The sequence below is a fragment of the Archocentrus centrarchus genome, chromosome 17 (genome assembly GCF_007364275.1).
Source record: "Archocentrus centrarchus isolate MPI-CPG fArcCen1 chromosome 17, fArcCen1, whole genome shotgun sequence".
Taxonomy (NCBI): Eukaryota; Metazoa; Chordata; class Actinopteri; order Cichliformes; family Cichlidae; genus Archocentrus; species Archocentrus centrarchus.
This window is the reverse complement of record NC_044362.1, coordinates 6,560,937-6,576,951: the sequence shown is the minus strand read 5'-3', so window position 1 is coordinate 6,576,951 and position 16,015 is coordinate 6,560,937. Positions and strand designations below refer to the sequence as shown.

Sequence of the window (16,015 nt, the reverse complement as noted above, 5' to 3'; positions counted from 1 at the left end):
TGTGTGACTGTTTAGCCTGTGGAGCCTCTTCATGTATTATAAACAGAACCCAGCGCACATCAGCTCTTGCTTTAGAATATATGAGGCCCTCATCAGTTTTTAAAAGATCATGAGTACATCTGTTCTTTCTCTACGACACCTGACATGTTGACATGACACAACAGTGGATCAAGTTGGCAGAATTGGAAAAATGAGGGAGATGCTCCTGGTTAATGGTCTCAGTAATGTGATGCCAAATGTAGTGCATTTACAATTCTGCAATAAAAAGCAGGTTGTAAATAAAAGGCTGATTTTGATTTTTTTTTTTTTTTTTTTTTCTTCTCCCCCCTCACTACAAACAACCCTTTACCCTTTCTTGCTCTTTCCCAGTCCTTTCCTGCTGTTGAGACAGACTCTACAGCCTCCTCTCACTGTTGCTGCGGAGAAACTGGCAGCATGCATCCCAGGAATGCAAGCATTCACCACATTCCTACACACACGCACACTCACGACCACCCGGTGCCCTGCCAGCTTTGTGGGTCATTGTATTTGGCACGTGGCCACTATCTCCCCTACATCTCTCTCTCTTACACACACTCGTACTCTCACTCTCCCCCTGCCTGACTCCTGCCTTGGCAGACGGCTCCTGCTGAGTAAGGAGGCCCTCTCTGTCTCTTTAAAAATATATATACATATATTTATATATAATACAAAGCTCCTTTTCAGAACAGCATTCTCTCCTTCCCTTTATGTCAATACATTTGCCTCATTTCATCTCTTTCTACATATTTAACACATCCTCAGCCCACAGAGAATGAGTAAACCCAGGACACTCCCATTCTCACCCATTATTTCCTGATGCCAGCCTCTGTCTTATCAAATCCTTGAAAAGGTTTTACAGTCAGCCGTTTTCCAGCACCGCTAAGCCCCACTGCATGCTTCTGAATTGACACGTTGTAACTGGATGTGAAGATTAAACTCTGGCCATTAGTCATGTCTTTATTCTCCTGCTGGCAGTAATGTCTCAACAAATAAGAATTAGAGGTGGGGCGTCTGGGATTCAGGCAGCTACATTTAGCCTTTAGCTACAGACAGTGTTGCACAATGGTAGCTAGTGTATTGCCAGGCTTGCCCAGTCCCCTCGTTGTGACTCATATGAGTTATTGATGAAAGCTGCTGCAAAAAAAAGAGTTGACTTAAGATATCAATATGTTTGGAACAGTTGTGCTAGCATGACTAGTGGAACACAGTGAGCATGCTGACTGTGATTACGGGATTTATACTCTGAATGACATCTGAGTCACTGGAACAGCTGTTAAGCTGTTTTCCATACAATGACTACTGTCCCGTGAGCCATATAGATGATAATAGTATTTAGGGCAAGTGAAAAGTGGGCAGACAGTGTGTTTTCTTTAAATTGTGGTAGTTTCTCCTATGCACTGACTGCACTAACTACACTAACTCTCTATGAAAACATAGCTCTGGTATGAGAAATATGAGCAGAACTCCTCTCAGCTCATTCTTTGGTAGGTTTTGCAGTGACTGAGGAGAAGGTATGGATAAGGTAAGGTGCCGTCAGTCAAGAAAAACTCATGTCAAAAGGAGGTTTAAGGTTGTTTTCTCTGAAGATGCTGTTAACAAAGCCAACTGTACATCCTGAGATATGGAAAACCTAAAAAAGTCAGTCTATTACATTTTCAGAGGATCTACACTCGACCCAGGGAACGATTGTGTAAACCACTACACCGTGGAGCCACACGAGCATTGAAGTTACTGATGTTTGATGAAATTCACCTAAAATATTTGTTCTGATGTGTTCGCCAGCATATTCAGAGGCTACAGTACTCCAGCAGATGCTGTGTGTCGGGTGTATTTCACAGTGAGGTACAATTATTGCAACTGCATCTCTTTGCTTCTGGGTTTGATTTCTTCTCCTCCCTGTGCCGATGTGGAGGTGTTCTGTGAGTGGCGCCACCTATCATTTTGGGGGGAGTATACTGAAGTATTCACAAGAAAACTTGCTGGTATAAATGGAACAGCGCTGCAGCGACATCACTGTTTGCCCGTAACACAGCCAATCTGGCGAGTATAATGGGCCTCTAAGAGGTAGCCATTCACTGAGTCATCACCAACTGAGTAATTCCTTCAGCTCTAACGTGCCTCAAGTCCCTTTCACTATTTATACATTCACTTTCAGGTTTAGTTTGCGGCCAGTTGCGTGTTTGCCTAAAGCGCGCCCTTACATGCCTCACCAACGCTCACTGGCCTTACTCAATGAGAAAAGCGCCTTTCAAGTCACGTGTATTACGGGACGAGGTAAAGAACAAAAATAACAAACCCACACAGACGGAAGTGAACCAGTCATTCATTAACATCACACCTCTAATCAATAACTGGAACCGGTTTGTTCTCGCATTAGTTTGTGGTCAGTTTTGAAACATAGCATTAATGCACAAGAGCCTCATCACTAAATTGGAAATGGTTGAATTTGTTTTGATAATCAAAGCTGTTTTTAGTATTGGCACCATCGGTTCTTTCTTTTCTTATCTGAACTGTATGACTGAGCAGCTCTGCAGTCTGAATGTATGAACTCAGACTTCCAATAAATCTTCTCCTGACATGCCCTGACCTGTTACTGTCACTGAACATGGTGGTCAAACATGGCTGTACAATGGCTTACACTCGATTATGGTTTTGGTCTCCACTGTTTGATACTGATTAGTTTGGTACTGACCCTCTGCATTAGTTAGATTCCCTGGGAAACTGTATAATGCTGCATAATTGGAGCTGGTCAGCTTTGAGACACTGTGGTCTGCAGTTGAGCTGATTGTTTGTGCCTAGTTGTTGATGTTGATGGGCTTCTGATCTGTGACCAGCAGTTCTACACAGCTGCTGATCACTTTTTGCTCAGGATCAGTGACCAATGTTGCTTTATCCTTTCATCACAGGTGGCAGTTTGGGGTTCAGTTATTAGCATAAATAAGGCTAAGTCACATCAAAATGTGTGCCATTTAAATTACAGTAACTAAAATTGATGTCAGTCATTAGTTAACTCCTTTTCCTAAGAGTGCTGCACAAGTTTGTCAAATAATGGAAAGTGTTTTTATTAAGGATGTTTGTCCTTCGTGAAGCTGGAACTTGCAGCTCTTGACTCAAAACTTGAAACGTGTTTTTTGAACCCATCCACTTATTTCTCAGCACTGCAAATGAGGTAAAAAAAAAAAAAAAAAAAAAAAAAAGCCTGTCCCAAATATCAGTCCAGCTCTCTCCACAGCAGCCAGCTGAGTCTTGTTCAAGTTCCTCTGTGTTTCTTATCCCACTCTTGTTTCCGAGATGAAGAGGATCCTGTTGTTTCTGTTTTGTAGCCGGCACTGGCTCTTTTCACTGGGATCTGATGATCACAACTCTTTTTAAGTGTCGGGCCTCTTTGTAGCTCCACTTTTCATTATACCTGAGAAGAGAGGGAGAAATTGTGTGCGCGCGTCTGTGTGTGTGTGTGTGTGTGTGTGTGTGTGTGTGTGTCTGTGTGTGTGTGTGTGTGTGTGTGTCTGTGTGTGTGTGTGCGCGCATGCATTTCATTGTCATGCCAAGGACAAGCAGGCTTGTCCCGTGCCAAGTGGTGCCAAGCCAGCTGGCTGTCGCTCATGCTTTTGTTTTGTGCTATGCTCTGTATTCAGCCCGCAACACACATTGTTGTGAGGAGGCTTTCACTCGCTCTCCCTCTCTTGTCCCTCCCTTGCATGTGTGCTGCTGCATGTGTGTGTCTTTAATGGCCGTGACCTTGACGTGGCAAAAACTAGAAACACAAGCGAGTCAAGAGAATTGGAAATTAAACACGGCTGCATGTAATTGCCACTGGTGTTTGACTTTGGACATGCAGTAACTCTGATTTTCTGCCCTCGCTACACCAAAGAGGTGAAGGGGTGCTGCCTGTGGTCTCATCCTGACTGCGGGATCTCATTTGCAACTTTAAACTGTGTGCAGTGTATTAATACAGAGAGGATCTGAAATGATTGATTTTTCCAATAAAATTCCAGTTCATCAGCAAAGTTGAAATGCACTAAATAAGTTAATGGGAATGAAACGGCTGTAGGGCAGGTACACACGTTGCTTCAGTGGCCATGCTGGAGCTTTTTTTTTTTTTTGAGTGCAAGCAAAGTGAAGCAATGGATCCACAGTTCAGTTTGGCACATTGTATCACCATATTCAAAGTGAATGAGAGGGAAGAGCTTTGCAACACGATGCATGCACGTAAATGTGTAAAGGTGTCCGTCTACGTCAAATGGAGTTCTTCTTATATTGTCAAACAGTGTTTAAAACCTGTTTAAGGATTAAGGTGGCTGCATTCAGCACTCTTTAACTTTACACAACTAACAAATTTTTTTTTGGAAGTGGTAGAAAAGTATGAGGGATTCTCTTTGAAGCTCTCTGAGTTTTTTTTAATTCATCCTCTGTTTTGCAAGTAAAACTAGTTCAACTGAGAAAATATGTAAAAAGAAACACAGCAAAAGCTTCCACTGTTTGCCCATTTGCAGAATTCACCTCTTGCACCGTCACTACGAGAGTGATAAGTCTTCTAGAAAAAGTCAGATGTGGTCAGACACTTCCTGCAAAAACATTCAGTTGAAACACATTAAGCTGTTTATCTTTAACCCTAGAACACCAGCGTCAGGGGATTTTTCACCCGCGTGAAACTGGGAGTGACGGTGTTACAAAACTCACCTTAGTGTTCTAGGGTTAACACGCTGAAGGTCTTTTACATGCTGCAGTCACACTAGATGAAAACCATGGAGATCGCAGCACGACCAAAATGCTTACGATTGTGTGCAGTGACCTTCAATCTTACTGCCTTCAAAGACGGGGACCAGGTCTGCGACCACTCGCAGTCGCTTGCTTCTTCAGCGGCAGCAATACAGAAAACGGTCTATCAGTTTGCAGTTGAATGGGGTCAAGTTTGCGGTTATATGAAATCTTTGATTATACGGCAATTCGCTGTGATAAATTGGCAAAAATTGCAAATCTCTTGCCTACATAAATAGATATTGACATTAAACAGAAATTCATATTAACTACTTAGGTTCAGAGTCCAGCCAGAACCTCATAGATCTGAAACAGAAATTCCTCCACAAATAGTGACGTTGTTCCTGCGGGATACCAATTTACCTGCAAAATAAGCGAGTTAACCGGGATTCTGGCTGTAAACAGGACTTTATGTTACTGAAAAAACATTCATATTGTTGACTTATGCCTTTTTAAAAACTAAGTTACATATCACATTCTTTTGTGCATGGCAGCTTTAGTTATGAAAACACATCAGTCTTAGGCCTTTGTTTGTAGACAGAGAGAATATTACCTGTTATGCAACAGTCCTATTTTTAGGCCTTTTTACTAAACAGTATTTAAATGCTTTGGCAGCGCCGCTCGACAGATTTGAACTGGGACGGTGGGAAGAGAATGTCTCAAAAGAAGTTGATTGGCTGGTTCTCCCAATGTGCCGAACCATGAGACGATATGTTTAAAGTGTCTATTCATCAATATTCATGAGTAGAGTGCCGTCCTGCGACCCCCCCCCCCTCCCACCCCACCTCCTGCTGCCTCGTGTGTCCAAAGCTGTTTTTAAATCTACATAATTTGGGTTGAAGTGCCTTTCAGATGGCCTTCCCTGTTCTGACACTTTCCAAAAACAAGGGGAGACACACTTATTAATCAGCCTCTCATTGTGTCTGTGTCAGTGGCAAACTGGGAGAGATGGCTGCAGGGGGAAAACCCGCCACAGATAAGAGATTGAATGAAGGGGTTACTGAGTGGGGTGAGGAAAGTAAGTTGTGCAGAGGTTAGACTTGGTGGAAGTAAAATGTCAATTGAGATGAGGAAGCATCATGTTGAAATCACATTATGGCTTAAAAAAGGCAAAACCAGCTGATGTTGGTCAACCACAAGAGCAAATTGCCACAGTGGTTTTAGAAAACAAGATGCTGAACCTTTTCATGCACATCCATGCAATTAGAAGCATTCTCTGACTGCTTTAAGAGAGAGCACATGAGTAATGTGTTTAAGCGTTTTTCATTGTCTCTATAAAAATATTCCCCTTCTTTGCATGAACTTTGAATGTTTTTTTTCATTCAAATACATACTAGTTTACGTGATTGGTCACATTAACAGTTCCAGATGCGCAACACCTTTGCAATGTCAGTGTATCACCTGGAAGTAAATGAGTACTAATTATACAGACTGGGATGGGCTTGAATTAGGAGTCATAGACAACCCCTCATTTTTTTGTCCTCTACTTGACCATCACCAGTAAGGCTAGAGGCCAGCCAGGTTCTAAGTGTTGACTGTTGTTGACTTAGGCACATGTTGAAAACACATCAGATCTCACTGGGGGGCAGATTATGCTTGATATCTCAAAATGGTACTCAGTAGTTTGCACGGCCCCTATGTGTTCTGTTGGATTTAGGTCAGGTGAGCGTTAGGACCCGTCAATGGCATCAGCACATTCATCCTTCAGGAACTGCCTGCGTACTCTTACCATATGAGGCTGGGCATTGTTGTGCACCAGGAGGAACTCAGATTAATAACCCCCTCTGCTACTTAACTGATTAGATCAATATCCCAGAAGTTTAACTGACTTGATGCTAAACTCTGATTTAAAAAGTGTTCCTTTAATTTCTTTTGAACAGTATATAAACATGCAGTCCTACAGGCAGCATGTATCTTACATTTTAAACAGCACAGGGTCCAGAATGGAGCCCTGGGTGATTCCATATTATTAAAACATGTAAAAATTATATCATGCTCAAAGATCTAAGACTCCAGCTAGTGCTAAAGTGAACATAAAGCCATATGTACATTCACTTTTTGCAGAGTACATTTACAGGTTAAATTAGGCTTGGCCTTTAATTTTTCAACACTTTTTTCTGAAAGCAACTCTTTCAGATGAATCGCTGAAGCGTAAAGAATGTCGGTCCAGGTTGCTTGTCTTTAAGACGTTTCACAGTAGAAGTTTTCATTGCCAGAGGGAAATGGCAGAAGATAGGGGATGACTGACAAATACCTGTGCTTGATTTTTCTTGACAACTGAACACTTAAAAGAGTTGCTGCAGGTCTGGGCTCAGAGGAGGAGGATTTGAGTTGAGGTGTATTTTTTGCCTTTGGGAAACATGGATCTGTGCTTTCTTGTTATGTAGATTTTTTTTTTCCATTCTCAATATTAAAATGATATTGATCTGTAATTTGTATGATCTTTGTGGTTGAATGAAAACCCTGCATACTAGCAGCCCACATGTTCACATACATTCAGTCTATATGCTATACTGTCGTCTTTGGGGTTGTTGTTCTCAGCCCTTCGTTGTCCGCACAGAACCAGTTGGAAGGCTTGCATCACTGTTGGTTCAATCTTAACCCATCCCTGCACTGTGAATCCAAACTATTGTGTGTGTGTGTGTGTGTGTGTGTGTGTGTGTGGTGCCATACTGAGTCTGCCAACGAGTGCACACCGGATCTCTCCTATATTACCAACTTGGAGAAAAATGAGCAAGACCCTCTTAATGAAAGCAGAGCAAAGAGAAATGGAATCAGGGAAACTGTTAATTTCAGATCTCATTGATGGAGAAGGGGGCCAAGACGAAAAAGAGCAACTGAATGGTCTGCCTGGCATTGTGTGCCCCTTAGTGCGTGTTGTAAAGGTCTCTGTCCCTCTCTCGCACCCCAGTTTTGTGTGTGTGAGTGAATGCATGTCTAGTGATTGGAAACCTTTTTCTTTTGTTAACTCAAGTCCCTGCCAGAGAGCATTGTGGAGCATTGTTTACCAGCCTCCACTTCTTTGTTCTGCCTCTCTTTCTGTGTGCGCGCGTGTGTGCACGCACTTTGTGTATTCTTGTGACAGTTGACATTATCAGATGATTGCTCCCACGGCTCAGCTGTGTGTGTGTGTGTGTGTGTGTGTGTGTGTGTGTGTGTTCATGCACAAGCATGCCTGTGGTCGTGAACATGACGGCAGACATTATTGGAACGGAGCGTGTGTGTGTGTGTGTGTGTGTCCCCATGCACAGCTGCATGCTTTTGTGTGTGATGGTTGACATTGTATGACTGCCGGTGTGTGTGTGTGTGTGTGTGTGTGTGTGTGTGTGTGTGTGTGTGTGTGTGTGCTTTTTTTCCATTCGATCGTGGCTTGTGGTTCGACAGCGAGGTGCAGAGTAAGAGTTACCTTATGCGTCACGTGTTGCCGTTGGAGCTGAAACTCTGGTGTGCTGTCATGCTACAGGTCAGTGGATCCTAGCGTGTCAGCTGTTGAAAAGTCAGTGGTGGCTGTTTGGTTTTCATTGCGCTTTTAATCCATGTAAATCTCAACTAATGCTTTGTTCATTCAAACTCATTCTTTGCAGCCAAACCTTAGTCAAATGGGACTTGTTTTTGAACAAGGGGGAAGATCCTGAAGTTTAAAAAAAAGTGTTGCAGCTGAAAAAACTTAACTTTAGGTTTCCCTCACAATATTTTTTTTTCTCTCAAATATGAACTCAAACACAAAGATGAGGAATACACTGCATATAAAGATGATTCTAACATCTGTACATTTCCAGCTGCATATTTTTTTTTCTACTAGAGTTGCTTTGCATGATTGCATGCTTTGCAGTTGAAAAATGATCTTTATTTATCTTATACTGGATCTTCACCCTGTGTCTGAAACAAGCCATTTTTAACTCCCTTCTTTCTCCTTTCAAGTCAGTCTACTTCTGATTGGCTGCCCCTAATTAAACAAAAGAAGGTGATTGGGGGTTTTGTGCTCACAGAGCTGTGTCGTTGAGATGGGCATATTCATGGTGTCCCCTCTCTGACATCACACAGATCCCAAGAGTAGAAAAAACTGAACAAGTTGAATGTTTAAAGCAAGTAGGATTGTTTTTTCAGTATTTTGATGAAGATCCTTTGCAGTCAATGACTGCTTAATAAATCTAGAACCCATGGACAACATAATGATAAGCACTTGATAATTATACATAGACTTAATAAGTCTATAAAGTTTAACGGCTCCTGAAAGTTTATCACCGATTGACCTGGAGCCCTCCACGCGAAGCAGAAGTGGTTTCAGGGTTGTGGTGTTGCTGAAGTAAATGACGGTACAGTGCCGATGTCTGTGTGAACACTGTAAACACTGAGACACAGCCCTGCTGCACTGACAGATGCTGCGATTTGAAATAAATAAATGAACCTCCACTGGAGGATAAAGCTCACTTTGTTAAGCTTGATCCCAGCTTTAGATGGTGGATTCAATAGAGTAGACAGCCTGTGTCCACTACGATGCTAGAGTGGCTTTGTCAACAGAGCTTGCATCATTCACACACCCTCTTTTGAGGTGGTTAAGCTGCCTCCCTCTTCTGTTAGATATTGGGGGTTTTATTTGAGTTGGTGAATGGTGTTTATGGTACTTAGTTTCCCCTCTTCAGTCTCTTTTTAGCTCTCATTCATTCAAAAAAATTAGGTTTATATTGCATATTTGTAAGCAGCCCTTCTTCCTCCATCCTCCCTCCTTAAGGGACTGCTCGCCTTGCTCTCTCCCCAGCTTCCTCCACAAGGCCTCCTGGCTGTTGCTAGCCTGCCAGCCGCCTCTTACCCATTGTGGGCTAACAATGGCAGGCGAGGCCCCAGCCTCGAGGCCTGCAATGTGGACCTTTTTTAGAGGGGGTGTCGAGGTAGACGGTGCTTGGGGAGAAGGGGTGTGCCTGCCTGTGAAAGGCTGACTCTTTGGGGGCAGCCAGTGAGGGAGTGAAGCCAAGAAAAAGCAGGTCACGCCCAGATTAAAATTCAATGTATGTGAATGTCTGCCTACGTCAGCAAGCTGCCCATGGTACACGGTGGGTGTGAGGAGGAGAAGACAGATGAGGGGGGGTGCTGGGATTCTCAGGATTTTCGGGGTGCCATGCTGGCTTGCTGGTTACATTTGGAGAGAGAGAGAGAACAAGGAGGAATGTGAGACTAAAAATAAAAGGGGCGGAAATGGAGACCCAATGATGGAATGAGCAGAAATGCACGCGTATGTGGATATGAAAAGGGAGGGGGTAGCAATCAGGGTGTCTGGACCGCTCGTTGCCTTGTTTCAGCTGTTGTAGCTCAACACACCTTCAGGGTGTCCGTGTGTTTGTGTGCGCGCTGGGGGAGTCTTAATGGGGCAGCAGTAGCGTCATAATCCATGCAAGACAAACCCGATTTGGTGATGCATGCTTCCTTTGTGTTGTATTTGGGGATTTGGGGAGGGGGGGGGGGTCCTTTGCAATACATACAAATGCACACACACAATCCAATCCCCCTCTGTTTTGGGCCCCATCCCCATATGGTGGCTTGGCTTGATGAGAGCTTGATGAAGTCAACCAGAAGTCCCCCACCCGTGTGTGTGTGTGTGTGTGTGTGTGTGTGTGTGTGTGTATGTGTCTGTGCAAATCTGTGATTGCTTTTCAGCTAATGGATAAATGAGTGTTACACCCTTGTAGAGCCATTGTGCATGTGTGCGAGAGACTGAGAGAAGGGGGACATGTGAGTCGTCAGCTTGTATATTGGCTTGCAAGCTGCTTTTTTTTTTTTTTTTTTATTATATTTCATTATTCATGTTTCATGCATGATTGTGCATGGTGAGCAGTGATCAGCTCCACAGGGTGGAGGCTAATCAGGGGGCGGAAAGGTTTCTAAACTCAGACGTGGTGACGGTCCAACAAAACCACAAATGTCATGACCTTTTGCATTAGACAAAATCTTTCCAATTTAAAAACGCAACTAAAGAAAATAATCTTGCAGAAGCTGAACCTAACTACAGTGACTATTTTCTGATTTGCTGAAACTTAGTGCGCCAGCAGGGATTGAACCGAGTCCACGTCTGAATTTCTTTTGTTTGATCGGAGCCTCAGCGGGACTGGCTGTTACTATGGTAAATAGGCAGCTAAATTAACCAGTAAACCAACAGCGCTCACTTTTATTTCCCCTGGCTTGCTCAGCTCCAAATTCAGATTCAGTGAATCTTAGTATCTAAAATTAACTGAGGTTATTGGCTTCAAAGTCAAAGTGTTTTTGCACCCTTTGTTTGTCAGAATTAAAGTTGAAACACACGAGCGTCTGCCATGAATGCCGTTGATGTGCTCTACTGTACTGTGCAAAGCATCAAAAAGTTATTTAATTATTCATACTGTGTTTTTTTTTTTTTTGTTTTGGCTAATTTTGTGCGCTCGTGTATCCAGCACACTTTGCTTCAGAAGCTCTATGAGAGTGTGGCGTGTGTTTGATGAGCCTGGGTCAACACTCACTACTTCTAAAAGTTACTTTTGCTCAGTCTTCAGACGGCGATCTGGCAGCTTTCGTCGCACTTTGGCTTTTAGCTGTACAGTAAACAAAACACATAGATTAATAAAGCTGGATTTGTATTTGAAATGTTCCGCTTTGTGCTCAATTGTGTTTGTGCACTAACTACAAATGCTCGGCTTTGTGCCTCCTTTCCTTCTGTGTGTGCATACACAAACAGCATCACAGCAAGCTTTTTCTTTTCCTTTCTGTTTTTGTTGCCACCCCACCATTCCTTGTGTTGTGTTCGCCAACTCAGAATGGAGCCATTTTGTCTCCTTCAGTTCCTGAAATGAAATATAAGCCTCTTAAATGCATACTTATCTTGCCCTGCAGACTGTGCATGAAGAACAAATACACACACACACACACACACACACACACACACACACACACACACACACACACACACACACACAAGCTAGAGAGGCATTGTGATGCCAGCCCTTGTTGTTCCTAAGACAGCCGCTGCATGCATATGGCAGATGGTTGTTCCTTTTGCTTTGCATGCCGCCATATTAAACAAAAACCATGGCTAAGGCCACGGCAGGTTTAGGAAAAGGGCAAAGTGCGAGTGAGACTGAGAAAGAAGAGACAAAAGGGCAGCAGAGGGAGAGACGGGGACAACAGGCTCGGCATACGTAAACACACGCAGGAAATTCATGCTTATTTAAATGTGCATATATGTGTGCATATTTAGCTTACACAATGCACACATTTTTATAAATCAACCCACACTGATGAGAATACACACATACACACACACACACACACACACACACACACACACACACACACACACACACACACACACACACATCCATATCATAAGTCTCACATACTTGATAAACACACAAGTATGTGGGACTGTAAGTGATTACACTTAAGTTAAAAGGAAAAAAAAATGGTGTTGCATGTGTACATGAGTGTATACATGCAACACCAACACGAGTGTACTGTGTATACATCCAGTAAGTCTATGTAATGTAACTAAAGGGTAAATCCAGTGCAGTATCAGTTTACAGGCTTCTTTTCATTAGCTTAAATGTTGCTGTGTATTCTTGGTGTCTGTGTGTCCTGTTGTGTGTGCGTTTTGTCTTGAAAAGCAAATAGGAAAGGTAGCAGATGGATGCTCTTTTCCACATGTAAACATCTGGAAACTGGTGTAATCAAGAGAGGACATTATGTCCTATTCTAAACCATCAGACAGCATTAGGGCAGCTTGGGGTTGTTTTTTAATTTCAGTTCAGACATTTCAGAAAAGTGTGTGTGTGTTTGAAACAGATGTAATTAATTGGATTTCTGTACAGTGGGGTTAATAGAAAGTTGTATGGCTCCCTGGACTAATATTTACTACCAGAACAGATATGAAGTAGGCTGTTTCCCTGATTGTTCTAGCCTTCAGGCACACCTCCACTTTGGTTTGCACTGAGCATCTTATTTACATATTCAGTTCTGATTGGCTGACGTGACACTTGGGTGCATTAGGTTCTGTGGGAATCAACACAAGTGCTATTGTTTGATTATGATCTGATGCCCAGTGTGCTGCGGGACGTTTGTGTAAAGTGAAAACTGTTGCCTCGCTCGAAGCTGCTTTGCATTCTTGCATCTCTAAAGCGTCGCAGCAGGTTTCCATCCCTCTGCAGTCTGTCTGTAGCTTTCCTCTGTGCGTATACGTCACCTGTTTTAAGACATGGGGATCCCAAAAAAAAAAAAAGGGTGGAGGTGGAAGTCCAGGATTTCTTCTTAACCATGTTTGTAGGCTTCACCACATGCAAGGAGTGACTTGAGTCTGAGTGTTTGCAGCATGATAAATTGCTTTTGCTCGCCCCTTTGTACGACAAGGCTGCAGCACAATAATGCCTCTATACTGAAACACAGCAAACAGGCTGGCACAAAAAAAAAATGTGCCCTCCTTATCACTAATGTAGCCTTGAGTGAACGGCGAACGCTTCAGCGTAGGACACTGTACTATAGCCCTTTAACTCTGCTTCACCTCCGCACAGCTTCAGCTTTGTCTTCCCCACAATGTATTTCTTGTGTTTGCGTGTGAGCATTTCAGCTCTCGGTGCTCTCAGGTTTCTGGTCCTGTATCTTCCTGAAAAGCTGAAAGCACCATTTATAGCGTTTCTCCTCGCCAAGTAACCTTCATTCTAGTGTCGTTCACAATGCTATGAATCAACCAAACGGCTCTCCATTAAAAGCGGGATGTGTGAGAGTCTTGAAATGGATCGCCTCAGCTTGCTTTCAAAGTAGACAAATCGAGTCCTTGATTGAATTTCATGCACGGCAAGCAAAGGATGTCAGCCATCCAGCCACACAGCTTTTTATCTCAGTCAAGATACCTCTAAAATAGGGTGTGCAGGCTCTGTCTTATTTGTTCTTCCTCATTCGGATGGTTGTGACTGGTTTTTGTCTTTATCACTTCTCAAGTATTTTGCTGAACACGCTCGTCCCTTCAGAGTAATCCGAGGCCTGCCTCTCCTCCCCCTGAATTTCTTCTCATTTCCTCTTTTTTTTTTCTTCCTTTCTTTCTTTGTTGCCCTTTGCTCAATTGGGTTTGGGGCTCGTCAGCTGATTTCTACCAGCATGTGTACTGTCAGATCTGCAGTTTTCTTTTTTTGTTTTCACAGTGACACATCAGCTGAAAAGGACTTGATTAAACCTTTCTCTCCCACTTCTTTCTCTTTCTTCCTCTTTCTCTCTCCCCCCACAAGTTGCAACAGAATGGAGCAAATCAGGGAATCAATTCAGTGTAATCATGACAAATGAGTCCCGCCGGTTAGCAAGGATTTTGTGTGCGTGTGTCTGCGTGCGTGTTTGGGACAGGGCTGCTGGGAAATCACAAATGAATCAATCAGTTGTTATCGCATCAGCAAACATTGCAGGAGGGAAGGATGGATGGGTGAATGATGGATGGATGGATGGTTTGATAGGCAGAGGGGAGGAGAGGATTCTGTGTGTGTGTGTGTGTGTGTGTGTGTGTGTGTGTGTGTGTGTGTAGTGCAGAGATAGATGGTAGATTGAATAGATGGCTGTGTGTGTGTGTGTGTGTGTGTGTGTGGGGGGGGGGGGGGGGGGGTTGCTGTGTTAACCTTGGAGCTGTCAGAACAGATGGGAAATAGGGAGGGCCACAGGCTGAGAGTGATGTGTTGGCTGCTGGAGGAGGACGAATCCTGGGCTACTTTAGGAAAGGGGGAAGTAAGATAGCGGGTGGGGGGAGGAAGGAAGAGGGAGGTACCAACATGGTTTTGGTTTTTGGTTTTTTTGGATTTTCTTTTCTTCTACAGGGCATACTTCTGCTGAGATGCAGTTTCCTGATAAAAGTTGGAAATAGCAATGTGTCATCGCAGACCGAGAAGCGCAGTGAGAAATGACAGCAGAGGACAGTTGGCGTGAAGAGACAGGGAGTTTGTGGGTGGCAGAGGAGGATTTTTAGTGTACAAGGTTTTTTTTTGTTTTTTTTTTTTATAACTGCACTGTATGTGTTTATCTAGGCATCTTGTAAAACTGGGAGCAGTTAAGATGGTTATTTAACTAAACTAAGCTGTGGCTCATTAGTAGGAAACAGTTTGAGAACAGAAATGCCAGTTCAAGGTGTAAAAATGATCTGTTTTTAAATTCTCACTAATACCGTTTTGTTTTTTAATTCATACTCATTCATAAATGAAGTCATGTTGTATGAAATGGCATATTGTCACAAGTCACTTATGTTTAAAGTACTTCAAACATAGATGTTTTTTACACGTGACGGTGTTTCGTACTTATCTGTGCATATGTGTCACCAAAGGAGCTTTTGACATTTGTTTCTCTTGTAAATATTTTATTTGGAAGTACTGCCCAAGTGAGTCTCTCATCCTGTGGAAACTCCACTGTAGCTACCAGTGGTAGTCTCTTTGCTCTGCAGTCTCTAAGAGCGCAGAGTAGCAGCAAGTGATTGGACCAGTTCTCCACCTTCTGCAGGCTCTTCTTAAAGAGGTTCTCCAGAGCAGGAGGGGGACAAGACAATTCACCAAGTCATGCAGAGACATGGTTTTCATTATGGGTGGTGCTGGTTAGTATATGGAGTCAAGGAGATCTGAGGGGGTTTTTTTAAGTTCAATTTTTCCCTTTAATTAGCCACCCATCAATATTGTTCTGCCAAATGCTACGCCTTCATTTTGACGCCCACAAAGGATCGCTGCATCCCCCATTAAAGTGTTTGTCGTGTAGGCACAGTGCTGTGGGGAGAGTAGATGAATAGAATCAAGGATGGTCTCCTCCACAGCTTTAAAGCGTAGTGGAAGGGGTAGGCGGGGTTTTTCTGTCTACCTAAATTGAGGCTTTGGTTGAATAATGCTATAGTCTATTTTGTGTGTGTCTGTGTGTGTACATACACACTTTGGCTCACCACCCAGCTCCATATCCCCAGCTGATTAAGGGTTAATGGCCTAGCATAGGGAGCTCTTGGCCTCCTGATAGGCTGATTTGCTTCTGTAGGCGGGGTTGCCATCAAGTGACAGATGGTGTATAACAGGGAGACAGGCACAGTGCTGTGTGTGTGTGTGTGTGTGTGTGTGTGTGTGTGTGTGTGTGTGTGTGTGTGTGTGTGTGTGTGTGTGTGTGTGTGTGTAGCTGGTTGGCTGCAGGGTGTCACAAAGTATAATAGAAAGATGTATAGTGGAGGTCCCTCCAGTCTCTCATGCTGTTTGTGGTTTTCTCACGCACCAACTTC

General features: G+C 43.3%; 1 protein-coding gene across 1 annotated transcript in view; it reads left to right on the top strand.

Moving 5' to 3' along the window:
• The window catches only part of LOC115796483 (zinc finger SWIM domain-containing protein 5-like), a 37,943-nt gene extending 23,247 nt beyond the window's left edge, over positions 1 to 14,696 (top strand). The window contains exon 2 of the mRNA XM_030752907.1: positions 14,592 to 14,696. Coding sequence (XP_030608767.1) covers positions 14,592 to 14,638 — 47 coding nt within the window. The 3' untranslated portion in view covers positions 14,639 to 14,696. The remainder of the gene's footprint in view (positions 1 to 14,591) is intronic.
• The last annotated feature ends 1,319 nt before the right edge of the window (positions 14,697 to 16,015 follow it).